Genomic DNA, 16,544 nt, shown 5'->3' on the forward strand with positions numbered 1-16,544 from the left:
CTAATGCTTTTTCACAAAGTGTAATTTTTGGTAATGGAAAGACAATACGTCAGTGTTTCCCGAGCTGCCTTGCCCCCGCCCCTCCCAAGTGAACTCTGCCGCTCACACTGCTCCTCCCCAGCTATCCCATCACTTGGATGTGTTGTAATATGTACTGCAGATGCCTTGTGCTTTCACTCAGGAGTGTGCTTTAATATTCCTATTTGCTAAGTACACCTGCAGAAGTGGTGAGTAAATGGTACTGTATGGTATCTTTAACCACTTTGTCTGTCCTAAATAGCCACAAGCTTTTCCAGGAGACCTTTTAGTACCTGCAAGAAGAAAGGGGATCCATTTGTAGGTAGTGAGCAAGCACATTGTCTGTTTCTGTGAACCTGCTTCTGCCTGTGCAAGGATGTGTAGCAATTAAAAAAAACGAAACTAAATGAAAGAAGTTCTTCAGTCAAGATTTTGAGAGTCCTCTGTTCCTAAAACTACATAACTTACACTGACATTAGCCATGTGCAAGAAGAGTCTTAGTTTTTCACCAGGCTCTGTATCTTCTACCCCATCACTGAACAAGAACAAAAAAGTCCTGAAGTTGTGGTGTCTGCCAGTCTTTTCTGGTACCCAGACTGGCAATGAGCTCCCAGGTTCAGCACTGCATGTATCACCTCCCAGATCTGTGCTGCCATATTGGAGTTGGGCTGCTTGCTGCCCATGGGTGGCCCTCTGCTTGGGCCCTAAAGAAGGGAAAGAGTTAAACACAATCCTTGCTTAGTTATCTAAATGATAAATCATCTTCCCTTTAGAAATGAAAGTACTATTCATGCATCAGCCATGGCTAATGGTTTGCCTGTACAGTGCTTCTAGATGCTGTATTTTGTCAGAGCTTGTTTACTGAATTTTGCTTCCTTATGTATGTCTTCATAGACATGACTGAAGGCCTTTATAATCCTCTCTGTGATCCTCTGAAACAGATTGAGCTCTGTGAATGCTGTTTGATGGGGATTTTGGGAATGATGCATTCTTTCTGGTGGCTGCTCTCCAAGCTGCTTGTGACTGTTGGACGTTCTCCCTGGCTGGATGTGGCACTGAGAGCAGCTGTGGCAGTGGGGATCCACGTTGGGATGGTGGATCTGTCCCCACAGCAGTGCCCTGCCTGTCTGTCCCACGAGGTCCCTTCAGCTGTGGGCAGTGCTTGGAGCCCACCTGCAGACAGTGATGCTCCGTGGTGGCTTGGCTGACAAACTGAGCAGATGGGCCATCCCTGGCTGTGGCCCGAGGCCCTGGGCCAGCCAGCAGCCTTTGCACTGGCCATATGGCACTGTGGCCTGGTCACTTGTGCCCCCTGGGCTGTCCCTGCCTCTGACCTGGTTTGCTCAGGGTTTAACACTGCCTTGGTGGCTGGCCAGTGATCACTGTGTGCCCTCGGGCTACTTCTGTGAAACTTGAGTGACCTTGCACTGGGGGGCTTCTGTTTGAAACACACCCATCCAGCAGTGATTTTCATTCTCATCAGGTCCTGAGGTGTGTGAAAACATTCTGCTTTTATACCAGCAGCAGTGTCACTTGTATCCAGCTTAACCTGCTACATCACTGCTAGTGATGGTAAGCATTTCATCCAAAGCTGTTTTAAACTAGATGAGACTGACTTGTTAGAAGCACATGATGATTGGTAGTAATAATTTTTTCCCTTCTATTCCTTATTACTCCCCTGTCAGTCATTTTTCAGATTTTTCCAGCATCCCCATAAGGATGATGAACACTACAGAACTCTTACATTAGGTAGGAATCATCCTGAGCTGCTGTTTTAAAACTGCTTCTTAATAGCTGCTGTGTAATGTCTTCCTGTGTTATGGAAGGTATGGGATGAGAATTACTCTTTGTATTAGTCTCTGAATATTTAACTGGCTTTTTACCCATGCAGAGCAGAAATATTTTCCTTTTTGGCCTGAATTTTGAAAGTTTCACCTTTTGCAGGTGAATAGTAATTTCAGGTAGTAATAAATCAGCATTACTATTGCTCTTCCTGTTGTTCCTAAGGTAGGGAAATGAAGGTTCTCATGCATATTGATTCTGATATCCAGAGGTTTTTGCTAGGTCCTTTTGCTTGTATAAATTCTCGTCATTTCTGATACATTGCACTAAAACTTGCCATAATTGTTTTGGGGTTTATATCTGATTTAATTTAATCTCTGTACCAATTAACTTAGACTTTATCTCTGATCCTTCATCTAATACAGCATTATTTTTCACATGTGAGAGTGGGTTTTCTGGTAATTTAATGACATTTTCTTAAAACTGCTCCTAGGCATCACATATTTGTAGTGTGCAGATTAGGTGCTCAGTGATTTAGCTCAAGTATTTCAGTTTTGTGAAAATAAGGCTTTTGAAAACTATTAAGTCTGTGTGTTATTAAGTCTGTGTTATGTAACTGCTTTTGCTTACTAGGAACATCCATTTTGGCTATGGGATCTGATTGATGTTTGGTGTGTTTTTCACTTCATCACTTGGTCTGAAAGAGAAAGGGTGCAGAGTATCATCAGTATTCTGAACAGTTTATCATGCCTTTGTAATGTATTGCCCTCCAACCATGGGTTAGGTTTTTCAGGAGCAACACCTTTCTGGTCATTGTAACAAGAGGTTTCTGAGGGAGCAGCTGAATGTCTTCCATGAGAGCCAAGGGAGTATTGAGAAGTCTTGATGTGTTCCAGGGTGTTGGAGGTTTGCTTCCTACCTTTGCCCTTTTTATCAGCCTGTTACCTGCTGAAGTGGAAGCTGAATGTGAAGCAGCCTGAACAAAATACCATGTTCTTTTTGCTCTGACCTCACAGACTGTATTTTTTTCTTCAGCTTCTCTTCAGTGTTGCATAACTGCAGTTATAACTTTATTTAGCCAGCCAAAACAGGTAGGAAAACAAGATTTCTTCTATTTGCCTTGAGCTCTTATGACTTGCAGGACATGAAAAGCATTCAGCAGTAGGTAGAGACAGTAGGTAGTACTGACATCCACAAAGAATATAGCAGTCATTATTTTCCCAGGTTTCCACCTCATTGCTTGACCCCCCAGATCTGTAAGAGTGCACAGTGTGGAGTCACTCTGGTCAGCAGAAAACTCTTCTTACTGAAGATGCTAAAAACCTTGCTGTACAGCATATGCTTGTCCCTGATCTCTGACGTGTAACTCAGTGAGTGTGAGGAGTGAATGAGGAACTCCTGAGCTTCTTCCTTACTTGGGACTGCATAAATAGCAAGTTTTAAAGCTATTTTAAAAAGATGTTTTTTCTTCTCCAGGATGCTTGCAGGAGATGCACTGAGTGCTCAATGCCACAGTCAAAGGCAGCTGTCCCTGGATCAGGTGCTCATATTAATGTCCCCCATGCTTGCACCATGGTGCAGGCATTGTTTCCCTCCTCCTAGGTTGGGTGACAGGGCAGGAACTCAACTGAGTCCCTTTGCTGGAGGGCTGGGGCTTTCTTGGCTGGGACTGTGCTCCTCAGGGAGGCTCAGCCCCCTTATACAGCAGTGACAACTTCCCCAGTGGGGCAAGGAGTAGTCAAAACCAGAAACAGTTGCCAGGTGCTCCTCGTGGCAGGAGTGCATTCAGTGGTTTTCATTTAACTTTTTCATGAGTGACTGTACTCCAGCACCAAGCTCACCTTCTGTTTGCAGCAGGTAGCTTGCAGGCTCTGGCATCCTCTTTGCCTGAGAATGCTCCAGTTACAAGCTGTCAGGTTTCTTCCAGGCCTCTGATGGTGTTGATAGCATCTGCTTAGGTAATAGTTTCCATTTGGTAACAAATATATAAATTCCAGTGTTTCTCTTTATTTCTGTATGGAGGTGAAGTTGTGTAGGACTGTGTGGAGAAAGGAAAAGCCATTAGAGTGACTATAAAGTAATACTGGAGTCTGATGTATGGTCAGCCTCTTGGCTGCTGTTCCAGCAGATGTGCTCCCTGTTCCCACGGGAGTCTGGAAACTCCCTGGGCTGGTGTTGTGCTGTGTCTGTCAGTCATGGCACTGCTGCTTGCTCTGTGCCATGGGGATCTTGCTGAGCTCCTGGATGGCAGGGGTCACTCCAGACAGTGCACCCATGAAGAGGATCATGGCATCACTGTGTCCCCAGAGCAGGGCTGGCAGCAGGCAGGAGGGCAGAGCTCGGCGGCTGCCCTGTGTCATCCCTTGGGATCATCGCTGCTGCTCAGCAAAGGGCGCCCACTTGGGTGCAGTGAAACCTGGGCGTGTTCTGCCTCAGAGAGAGGAGGCATAATTAGGAAATATAGGTCATCAAAAGCAATTAGCCCAGTGCAGTGTAGCAGGGAAGAGTTCTTACTGTATTTGCTTCCTCCTCAGGGTAGTGCTTATTAAAGAATGCTCTGAGTGAAACCATCTTTTCTAAGATGCACTTTAAAGCCTGCAGAGAGATACTTCCCTCCCAAAATAACTTTACAAAATGAAGTAGGCAGATACTGAAGCTGTGTCCATAGTGCCCCAGGAGTGGGATTGGTGAGTGAGTGAAGGAGAGAGGGCTCAGTTGGCAAACGCACACCTTTTTAAAGGAGCGTGATTGAGTTAGGAGTCTCACGTCTAAAGTGTCTTTCTACTACAAGAGCTTTAATTAATTTTCTCCATTTTTTTTCCCCTACATCTCTCTGCATTACAAGCTTCTCTTTGTTTAAATCCACTTGTATTTTATGCATGAATACTGGAAGATGTTTCTACAGCAGCAAAGTGCAGACTGAGTTGCAAACATGGCAAGGAAGTGTAGTTTGTTAAAATGTTGTTAAAATGTAACACTGTTTCCACCCCCGACTTCTCTGTACTACATAGCTGAGTGCAATATTTAGCTCTATTGAAAGAATGTGGTCTCAGGATCTGTAAAAGTGTGCAGCAGCTTGTTTGGTAGGGAAAGGAGCAAAACAATGAGCCACATTGCACCGGTTAGTGCTCTGAAAGTGCTTTCCTTACTGGCATGCAGACATTTGCATTCTGCATTTATTGTGTTAAATGTAAAGGGGCATCTTGAGTGGGGGTAATTCAGCCTCTTCTGCCTGCCTGTAGCTCAGCTCCTGTGTTCAGGTTTGGCCCTTCTAATTCCCACCTGCAACCAAATGTTCTCCTGACAAATCTGTGTGGAATTGCAAGCATCATTAATGCAGGTAATCAAAGTGTCCTCTGAGAGTTGAAATGACACTGACTTGAACTTAGAATGAGCACCTAAGCAATTTCTTTTTGAAAAAGCAAAAATGTGTAGTATTCTAATCTAGGTTTTGGGTTGAAACTTGATCAGTACATATCCATTGCTAAGTATTAAAAGGATGTGTGCTGCATCTTAAAAAGAATATTTCAAGTTCTCTACCCATCTGCCTATATTGCAGAAATTGTTTGGGCAAATTGTTTAAATGTCAGTACATTGAAATTCATGTAGACTTAAAGGTATTTAAATGCATGGAGGCCTTGAAGGAATTCCTTTGGCTTGTACTTCATTAGTATTTGTGGCATAGCTCAAGGCTGTGTAGATCAGAGTTTGTGCGTGTGCCCCTTTTTGGCTGGGTGAAACATCACTGTGTCAAGAGCAGGTGGCTGTGTCCCTTTTCCAAGGATTCAGATGTTTGTCATAAATAAGAAATCCACAGTTTTGCAGGACTGCTGCTGGTGTTTCACTTACATCCAAAGTGATTTTCAGGGCAGACACGTGCCTTTCACAGCCCTTTCAGTGGAAAGGTTTTGGAGCAGCTTTGGGAAGGCTCCCGTGCTCCCTCCTCAGGGCTGAGGCCATGGTTCAGCATCTCGAAGGTTGCTGTCCTCTCTTGGGCAGGAGGACTGAATGTTGTCACGTAGGAGGTTTAATCACCATGAACTCCCTGTTCTGTAACTCTCTGGTCTTGTCATTTTTTGAGCAACAGTGTTGTAGTTCCCCTGAGACATTAGTGGGGGAAGAAGGGGAGGCAGGGTTTGAGCAGGCTGGCTAAAAGCAGGAGCTCACTTTTGTTAGTGCTGTGTTAATGCAATTAACATGGCCATTGCAGTGAAGGTGGTCTATGTACAGTTGTTGATGTTTTAAAATTAATTATTGTCTCTAGTTTCACGGCTTAAAAATGCAAAAGGTGAGGAGGAGGCATGAACTGCAGACCTGTCTCGAGAGGCACAGGAGGGTGAGGGGTGTCCTGGCAAAACAGCCCAAGAGGTGCCATTATCCTCTCTGCATTTGCAGGGTGCATAGGAAGCTTCTGGGAGACAGAGGCTTTTCCCAGCCCTGTGCTGTAGGCTGGGCTGAACTCGTGATGAGCCTGCAAGGAAATGCAGGGCAATGCATTGATTAAAGTTTCCATCTCTTAAAAGAGACTGCACCAACTGCTTGTGCTCTTCATATTTTACTGCTTGCTGTTTTATCCTTGTTCCCTTCTTATGACTCTAAGCCTCAGATGGGAAGTTGGTGCCAAAGCAGGACTTGGAAAACTGTCTCTTTCTTTTCCATTGTCACTGTGAGTTCAAGGAACAATAGCCATGTTACTTACTGCATAGTTTTCTTTAAGATTTTATTAAAATTGTCAGTATAGTATTAGACTGGTAAAGGTTATTTTCAGGTTGAAATGTCCCACCTAGCCCTGTGATGGCAAATTTGATCATTAGATGATTCTTTGTTTGCTTTTTTAATATTGAGATATATTATTGACTTTTTTAAACCATTGGTGTGTCTTGAAGGATTTAACTCCATTTCAGGCTACCAGCAAACTTCCATAGACCTGCTGGCATTACACTTGTTTTGCCTTCCAGTGGAAACCGTACTAGAACTAGGTGGGAGAAGGAAAATGGTCAGATTTTCAATTTTCTGCCATTATTGTTGTTATATATGTCTAGACACCTCAGGGCACTCTTGCAGCATGTGTTAGCATAGCTAAAATACGACAGACAGGTCAACTTCTCTGAAAGCATGAATGAAACCTATTATTAGAGGGGAAAATGCTGGGTTAATAAAACCTCTGCCCGTGGGGCCCTTGTTGTAAAATAACATGGGAGCAGCCGGATGCTCCTAGTGAAAGCCTGCTTAGTGAGTGAATTCAGTGGGAAGAAAAATATTCTTTGTTGCCTCTGGGGATGGCCATTGCTCCTTGAGCTGAATTGGTTCCAGAGGGAGCCAGGACTGGCAGGTGCCCTCTGGAGCAATTGCTTCTCCTCCCTGCCTGTCCTTGGTGTGTGGCAACCACTGGGTCGTGTCTGGAGCTTCCCACCAGAGAGACTAAAGAGGATCAGATGTTTGTGATGATGATTCTTGGCCATTTGTGCAGCTGAAATCTGCAGGTTGGGTCCCACATACCTCAGAGAGACGATGGGAGATGTCAGAGCTGGGTGGTGATGGTGCTTCCCTTCTGGGATGGAGCTGGGTGGGAGCTGCTTTTCAGCAGAGTTGGGTTAGTCAATATAAAATTAAAACTTTTAAATACCCTCTGAGAATGACATTGATATGCTTTTCAGTGTTAAAAATTACAAAACTTGTAGCCTTCTTGGTACAAGGACATGTGCACACAGCAGATCAGCAGACAATGGCAGACCTGCCAGCAGCTTGACCACTAACTACAAAATCCATTTTAATGCAAAAATGCAAATACTCTTGAAGTTCATTCGAAAATTTTTTTATATCTGATTGATAAAACTAAGGATTAGTGAAGGAAGGATGAAATGAGTTGCTGAGCTGCAAACTCAAATGAAAATTTATAGCAGACCGAGCTTGTCTGAGCACTAGTGAGGCTGGGAGGTGCTCATACCATTTACCACTGTGTTCAAATTGTGGGCACCTTGTTCAAGAAGCTGCAAAGCCCCACATTTCCCTGTTGAGGGTATTTAATTATTTTTCATTTTTCCTTTGAAAAGACTTCCCTACCTTAAAATAAGCAGAGTATCCTTGCCAAAGATCTTTCAGCCTCTTTAGAATAGGGCATTTAGATTAGTGGGGACAAAGTGAGTGTCTTGAATGCTCTGTGTCAAGGCAGGAACAAATGGCACAGAAACAGTAGTACAGTACAGAGTGAAACCTGACAACTTGGTGTTAAAGGAAAGGAATGCTACTGTATGGTTCGATTGTGATCAACTTATCTTCAAGTGGGTTTATTAGCAATTTAATGGAATATTGGTTATTCAAGAGCCATAATAGCCCTGGTTGAAATGTCCCTTCTGCACGGTTTTCCCATACCCTGTGGAATGAGCAGAATGTGACAGTTGAGCTTTCAACAGGCTTCATGAATTTTAAATACTTTTCAGCTGTAAAATGGGGCACATGGCGTTTGGTCAACGATGGACAAGGAGCTGGCAGCCGCTGAGGGTATTATGGGATATTGAGTGTCTGGGAGATAATGAATGCTTGGCTTATCCAGGTGCATTCTTGGCCTGCTGTCATGTCCAGACAGAATGGAATATATTTCTCTGTCCAACATTTAACAATTGATCATTTTGTAATTGTAAGCAGAAAGTATTTAGAACATTATTTTCTCAGCATGCCTGTGTACGACTTAAATTTCATGTCATCATCTTTATCCGGCAAAATCTTCTCTGTTTTTCTCTAGCAATGCATTCATGCCCCTTAAACTTTTCCACTAACCTGATTTTATGCTTAGTGGATCTCAGAGAGTCTATTCTTCTAGTGACTTTAAATCTCCATCTTTTTAACATCCTTTTTTGTTTCCTAGTGAATTTTTAAAACCTGACTGAAATTATTTTCATTTGCTGTGGGTTGAAATTTCAGCCCAACTTTTTGTAGTGAGCTGTTGCTGGCTCCCGATTTATAGGAAATAGTGTTCTTGATTTTAAAGGCTAAATGGTGAAAGAGAGGAAGGAGAAACCCAGGCATGTTTTACTCCTGTAAAGTTGCTCTTATGTGCCTCAGTTCTGCTTAGATATTAAAACACAACATGTTCAAAGGACAACCAGATTAATTATGTTTTTAACTGAATGTACCTGGAAGAGGAGGCTGCTGCTTGAATTCCTGAGATCAGTCAGATTGAAGCTCCCCACTTGCTTGATCAAGAAGCTTTTCTAGGACAAGGAACCTTAGACACCCCTCATTCTGGTTTTCCTGCATGGGCCAGTCCCTCTCTGTGGTGCCCTGGTCCAGCTTTTTCCATGTGTCCCTTTCCCTGTTAATCCCTGGTATGGTACTGTGATCACCCCAGACTCAGGGCACTCTCCTGGGGCAATGGCCACTCTGCACCAGGTACATCAGCACATCCCTTGAGACTGGTTCAGGAGTAGGGCACTAAGTGGGTTTGGATCCATAATTGGCATGTGTGGGCAGTAACAAATGAGATCATTATCTCTGTGGCCCTTTCTGAATTCCATGGTTCATAAACCCCCAGAACTGTGCCAGAAACTGCACCTGCTTTTGGTGCAAGCTTTGATTAAGCATGAGACCGTCTTAGAGCTGCAATCTAGAGGCATTAGTGTGGGATCTGTGCATCAGGAGAAACTAACAAGTTGTCATCTCCTTGAGAGTACAGGTCAGGAGTCCCTTGGTATTCTTCCTTGTCCCTTCTCTGGCCCTGTTTGATGAAAAATGGTTGAGGCTTGAGGACAGGCTGTGCTGGTTGGTATTTTGGCACAGCCCCTGAGCCAGGAGAGGCTGATTGATGTTGCTGTGTATCTGCCCTGCCACCTGGGTGAGGGCCTGGCCTTGGACCTCCATGTTGGCAGAGTGGCAGGCTACCATCAGCTGAAATGCCAAAAAGCCCTTTTCTGGGTATGTGAGGTTCAGCCCAGTTTAGTGAGGTCATGCTCAGATTAGTCAGAGCTGAGGAGAGCAGATGTGATTTGTGTGGGTGTCTGGGAGCAGCCTACCCACCCATGGCATCCGGGAGCCTGCAGCTGAGCAGTGCTGATCCACTTTGGGACCAGGCCACTGCTGGTCTTTTCCTTTTCTCCCCTTCTCAAAAGAGGCAGTGGGATGGACACAAAGGCCCTGTGTGGGTGAAAAGGGAGGTTGATTGCCAAAGCAAACCTGTCAGCTGGTGGAAGTGGGAATGGCAGGTACAGAATGTCCTTACCAGGGCGTGCTGGTGGCTGTTTGTAGGACACAGCTAACCTTTTTGTCTTGCTCTTAACACACTCTTACTGCCTGACCTTCATTGAATAGCACTTCTGGAGCATCTTGTTCTTATAAGTTTTTCCTGATAAGCTTTTGAGAGCCAAGGCCCTTTCTGGTATCAACACTGGGAAAATGAGTTGGAAACTCCACCACAACCAACATCCCACAAATTTCTGAGATCAGTATGCACAAGGGTGTGCACCTGACCTATTTAAAGTGAGAAAACAACCAGGAGTGGGTTTTTCTTCTCAAAAACCCTCAAAACCATTGCAGCACTGCTTTATTTTCTTTGAAGCCTGTGCAGGTCCAGAAGGGCAGTGCTTATCATCAGAAGGAGACAGACTTCCCTCATGTCCAAATGGAGCAGATTCAGGCAGGCAAGAGCATGGATTGTGACCAACATTGGTATCTGGTTTTGCAAAACTGAAGTCTACCCTGTCCTGGCCCCAGATCTGTCCATCTCTGTTTATAGCCTTTACTCAGAACCTTGCTGAAAAATGTGTTATATATGGACAGTGGCACTTTGTGAACTCTGATCTAATGGCTCCAGAAATAATCACCTTTGAGATTATTATAGTCTAACTTTTGCATATGTTAGGTCTGACATTTGCTTTGCACAGCTATGAATGCCTGTTTAAAACACAATGAAGTAAAGTCTGAAATGCAGTATTTGTGATTTAACAAGCTGGAGAAAGGGGTGGTGGATGTAAACTTTCAGGAGACAGTGCAGTAGTGTGTCTTGGACTGAGAGCCCTTTTTGTTAGAGCTGTGGTTGGTCTCTGGAGAGCTGAGCTGTGAGCACAGGAAGCTGAGCTCTGCTAGCTTAGAAACCTCATTTCACCTCTGGATCATTGGATGGTCTTCTGCCCTCTGAATCCCTCTGCATCCTTTTCTTTAAGCCAGGGCTGGAGGCACCTTCCCCCTTTCACCAAGAGCTTGGAGACAAAGGCAGATCAGTCCCTGCAGTCATTAGAAGATGCCTGATTTGAAACCATCTGCAGCCTCTGCCAAGCCCCAGCTGTGCCCCTGCCCACGGGACATTTTGGGAGCCTGAGTGGCGCCTCACCCATGGCCCCACCACCCAGGGGAAAATCTGCCCTGCTCTTGGCAGGTGTGAGATGATGGCTTGCAAAATCATTTCCCTGTTTCCACTGTCTTTTGAAAAGATAATTTCCTTCTTCTGTCAATAACATAAATCCCATAATATGGTTAGTGCACAGGAGACCAGTAAATAATTTAGGAAGCAGCCTATGTTTAGAGTGCATCAAGTACTAATATAGAGAAGGAAAAAATCCCTACACATCAGTTACAGTAATTGGTGGAAGGCACCAGTCCGAAGGGTAATGAGCTCCATTTTTAAAGCACGAGGAAATTAGATTTTTATAAATGTCAAACGCAGTTATTGTCCTCCTTCCTTGAAACAGAGCTGAGCTGGCTGGAGCCCATTGTCTCTCAATCAGCTTTGATATGGATTAGACACATCCCATCTCACACCAGGAATGTGCTTATTAGAAAAATATCTCTGCACAAAGCATACAAGCTTTAACGCTCAGCCCATGTACTAATGGATACACGTACAATGAAACCCAATATCACGTTACAAACCTTAAGCTGACCTGAGATAATAAGATACAGAAATCTGAAGGGTTGCAGATGAGTGCTCTCTTTGTGTGCAACATTTCTGACTACCTGGGATTTTAGTTTTCAAATAAAGGAGATAAAGTGAGGGAAGGTGACTTTTCCTCTTGGCTGCTTCTAAAAGAACGAGCAATGTAAGTCTTCTTCATAGTGACAATGCTTGTAATCAGGTAGTGTCCAAATATTTTGTGTATTTTGCTGGTGTCTCCTGGGTAACTGTGGTTCCACAGAGGACTTTTCTATTCACTGTTTTTTAGTTCTTTCCCAGAAAAAAGCAAGAGGTGGTTATTTGTTTATACATCAAAGCTAGCTCTGTGAATTAGTCTTTCATTCATTATGAATGAAAATGTCACCAATATGTTTTAAGACACCACACTTCAGAAAATGGCTATCAGTTATTTGGAGAGGATAAACTGTGAGCAGAATAGAGGGCCTTGTAAAATCAACCCCCTTTCCTACATCCCTTTTTAAAACATCTTCCCTGAGGATATCAATCATCTGTCCATCCTTAGCTTGAGATTGTATCTCATTCCCGTCTGTAAAAGCTCTGTTAGAAAGTAGCACAGTCCTTCATGATGTGGGAAGGTTTAAGGATGGAGGCAAGCTTTAGAGTCCCTTTTGCAGTGATGAGATAAAGACTCAAGCTGCTTGTGTGGACTTTACCCCATGCTAACCCAAGTCTGAATGCTGCATGTGCTGTTTCCAAGGTGGGACTGTGTCAAAGACATTCCATGGACTTGCTGTGTTGGAGACCCAGCTCAGGACTGCTGCAGGATGGCTTTAGAGATGCTCTGGTGGGGATCATGTGAGTCTGTGCTGTCCCCTCTACAGGAAATTCAGCAGATGGGCTATTCAGTCCTGGCTTGTTTTTCTGGAATCCTTTATTTACAAGTGTGCTTCTTTATGGGGTTTTCTTTTCAGTTGTCTTTTTAATAATGCCAAGTTTTCTTTTCAGTCTTCTTCATCTCTAGTGCTTTTTTCATCTCTGCTTCAACTGATTGAAGTTTCTGGTGTTCGTCTGTAGGAAAAAAAAAGAATAACTTGAGACTTCTGTTTTACACAAGCAAGGGATATTGAAAGGTATTCCTAACATGCATGTGTCAGCAGACATGTGAACAGCACTTCCCAATTAAAGTGTTTAAATTCTTAAATTTCAATTCTTAAAACTCTTAAGAATTTCTGCTGGTTGCTTGAAGTCCTTACAAAACAGTGTTCTGTAGCTTGAATCCATGAACACCCATCATGGAAAAGTGATCCAGCTATTTATATGGCAGTCATTTTATTTGTTTAAATTTGGTTTTATAAGCTAAAATGAACCCAGCTGTTGGAGGAAAACAATGTGAGGATGCTACAAATATCTTTAAAGCCTTGGACACCATGAAGCAAATTAAACTAGTTTTCTGTGACTTTGGACAACTTTTAATTCTGATAACTTTCCTTAATGTCTGTGCAACAGCTGCATCAACCCCTGTAAATTAAATAAAGAAACAATTCAAGACATCTCTGATGTAGCCTGCTAGTTAAATGGTAATCAGCAACTGGTGATTAAAACATCCATATGACTCAAGTCACAAATCCAAAGTCAGCATTTACATTCCACCAGGCTCATGAGCTAGGCACTTTAGTTAACTGTGCAAGGGTTATTAGTTGGCCTTCTGGGCCAGGGATGTGGAGTGCTGCTGCCTCCCTGCCTGCCCTCCCTGGGGAGCTCTGTGCTGCCCCTGCTCCTGCAGGGCTGTCTCTGCTCAGCACCCAGCATGGTTTGCCATGCTCAGGGAGCAGCAGCTTTCCCACTGCTGAAGGGAGCTCACACCCACACTGTGACTGCTGTGTGTGTGTCCCTCATCACAGCAACTGCTGCCCATCCCTGGGCACAGCTCAGCACAATTGTTGCACATTCCTCGTCCCATTAGGACTTCAGGAAGCCTCGAGGCTTGAGCCTTCACTACATGAGGCACCTTCACACAATGTCTGCAGGCTGCCCAGGTTTTGCACCTCTTTGCTCTCTCAGATGCTGTCCTGTGGTCCAGAGAAGCTTTTGTGTCTCCCCATGGGATGGTGGTCCTCTGGCACAGGAACATCCACAGCTCTGCTGATGCCTCTGCTTCTGGAGACATGGTCAGGGAGGAGGGCAGGAGTGCTGTGGGGAGTGGCTGCATGGCAGGGCAGCCCCTGGCTTGATTTCCTCTGCCAGCCCAGACAGCTTCTGCTGGGAGCACCTGCTTGGCAGCACATCTGCTGAAAGGGCTTTCTCTTCCTGGTGTTTTGGCTTTGGAAGCTGCTGCAGGTTGTAGATTAATTGGAGATAGGTGACCGTGCAACAGGCTGGGTGAAGCTGTTTTTTCTTGTCATTTGGCCTTCTGCCTTAAATACTCCCATCTGATGGTTTTATTTATTTATTCTAACTGCCTGTGACTGGTGTCCCAATGGGGAGTTTGCCTGTCTGCCTCATGTCAGCACAAAAGAGTGAATCTGTATTCTTGGAATGGAACCCTGCTTTTATCATGCTGCATCTCCATTACTCCATATTAAACAATTGTTTTCTTCTTTGGGTTCTATTGACTCTTATACATGGAGCACCTGCACAGTAAAACCCACTGGGCTTCACAGACAAAAGAAATCATTCTGCTCTCAGCACAGGGATGTTATGAAATGTTGCCATGTTTGTACAACAGCAGTTTTCCAATATTACCTCAGCTGTTCCCCATTTATTTGTAAAACACCACGTGGGTCCAATCCACATTATAAACTTAATTTTAAAGAATGCTGGAGGTTAAACAACAAGACTGAGAAAGATGAAGCCTTTCTGCTAAGCCTGGAGACTCTTGCCTGAAGTCATTTTAACATCAGTTGAAAGACAGAGGAGCAAAAAAGAAGTGTTAATTGTAAATGGCATGCTGTAAATGGCTCATTCCAGGCTGCCTGCCAAGGCCTTAGATGGTTCTCTGTGAATCCCTTGCTATCAGAAACCCCCTGGATACAGTTCTGAGTTGCACTGTAACTCATCAGAGTTCTGCAGGTGGCACAAAGATCTGCCTCTGTCCTTCACAAGTTTTAACTGAGGCACCTACTTTAACAGTGTGCTTGTCCAGGGTTTTTTCTCTCCAGTGGCTGGAGAATGAGAAGATGCTACAGAAGAAGAGAAACCTCCAGAGAGCAGATGAGGCTTGGATAAAGTGCTGTCTCCAGTGTATCCCACACAGACCCACATCACCTGTCCTGACAGCCCATGGGGACCTGCCCTTGCCTTTTGAGCCTGGCTCAGCGTTAATGGGATCACTCACAAATGCCACATTGCCAGGTCATGGAAAATGAGCAGGAAAAGGTGGCTTAGGTGGATCATGTCTGGCTCTTTCCTTATTCCCTAAAGCCAGCACTGCTCTTAGGAAGGTGTGTCAGCCCAGCTGTGTGCTGCTCTTGTGCTGAGGCTGCCCCACTGAGAGTGAAGGACCTGTCACCATCACATGCCCTTCCTGCTGTGCAGGTGTAGTTTGGCAGAGCCCAGGAGCAGGGCTGCTAGGACTGCCTCTGTTGTTGTACAGGGCTGCAAGACTAGTATGGTGTCACTTGTTTTAGCTCCATGTGGTTTTTTCTAGAAATGCTTAATTTAGCACTTTAAATAGATGAGTGACCTGTGGGACATGCAGAATAGGAGTTCACTGTGTTTGCCATGTTTATTAATGCTTTCTGGGCACCTCTAGTTAGCCATGGTGAGGAAGTTTCACTGAACATGCAGATACCCCTGTGTGGGATCAAGTTCACAGGTTTCTGTGGATGAGCTCTTATTTTTATTGACATTCTGCAAGTTACAGGTTTATGCTTTTGGTGAATGGTTGGTTGTGTGTAGGTTCTTCTTTTGCCTTACAAGGCACCCCAGTGATGCTGTTTGAACATAGCCCCTGTTCTGGATGGCAAGTGATATGAGCCTCTATAGAAACAGATTGTGCTTTAGGCATCCTCTGCAGCCCTTAGTGGGAAAGAAGGAACCTACTGAAGCTGCATTCCCTGCTCCTGATAAAAACTTCTCTCAGCAGGAAACAGGCTCTGACTTCCAGCCATGTGTGTGACTCTCCACAGCAAGCAGTAAGCCCCACATTGTATAGGCATGAAATGTCTTGTAATTCTGAAGCAAGGTAGCTCAAACATGCAAGGAGAACTAGTGCCTAGTAAAATTGCAAAGCCATAAGGAATTTGAACATTTACTGACTAGGAAATTTTTTTTTCCTTTGGGCTGAAGAGGAACTTGGGGTAGAGCTGCCACCTCCATGGCTGGCAGGGCCATCTCTTGTGTATGAGCAGAGTGGAAGGAATGAACCTCACTCCTCTGCTGCTGCTTTTTCTGGCCCAAATCTGAGGGACAGGGTTTGCAAGAGGATATTACTGTGCAGAGGGACTGGACTTAACATGTGCTTTGGAGCCCTTGTCTGTGCCTCCTGAATGCTGCATGGCTCCTCTGCAAAGACAAGAGCCTGATCTCTGTCCCTTGCCAACCCATCCCCCAGACCACAGAGGCCTCTGACCACAGGTGGGGAACTGTGATGGGCAGGGCCACAAAGGACCCTGCCATCCATCCTGCTAAAGGTGCCTTAAAAGGCTTTAATTCTTATTAATTATATGTATTTCTGGCAGGTTTTAAAAAAATTTTTCGACAGTACCGTATGTCCTTAATAACTTTCTTTTAAACAGGTTGAAGCCATGAAGAGAGCACTGGAAAGTCTCAACCTTAATATAGTTGAGATGGTGGATGAAAATGCAACCTTGGATGGTGGAGATGTCTTATTTACAGGTATAATAATCACAGGTAGTGAATTTGCTGTTTACATGTTCTGACTGCCTTAAAGACTGCACAT

General features: G+C 44.4%; 1 protein-coding gene across 1 annotated transcript in view; it reads left to right on the forward strand.

The window, feature by feature from the left end:
• Positions 1-16,544, forward strand: part of DDAH1 (dimethylarginine dimethylaminohydrolase 1) — a 57,437-nt gene that overhangs the window by 24,098 nt on the left and 16,795 nt on the right. Inside the window, exon 2 of the mRNA XM_054638512.2 lies at positions 16,381-16,480. Coding sequence (XP_054494487.1) covers positions 16,381-16,480 — 100 coding nt within the window. The remainder of the gene's footprint in view (positions 1-16,380; positions 16,481-16,544) is intronic.

The sequence above is a fragment of the Agelaius phoeniceus genome, chromosome 8, assembly GCF_051311805.1.
Source record: "Agelaius phoeniceus isolate bAgePho1 chromosome 8, bAgePho1.hap1, whole genome shotgun sequence".
Classification (NCBI taxonomy): Eukaryota; Metazoa; Chordata; class Aves; order Passeriformes; family Icteridae; genus Agelaius; species Agelaius phoeniceus.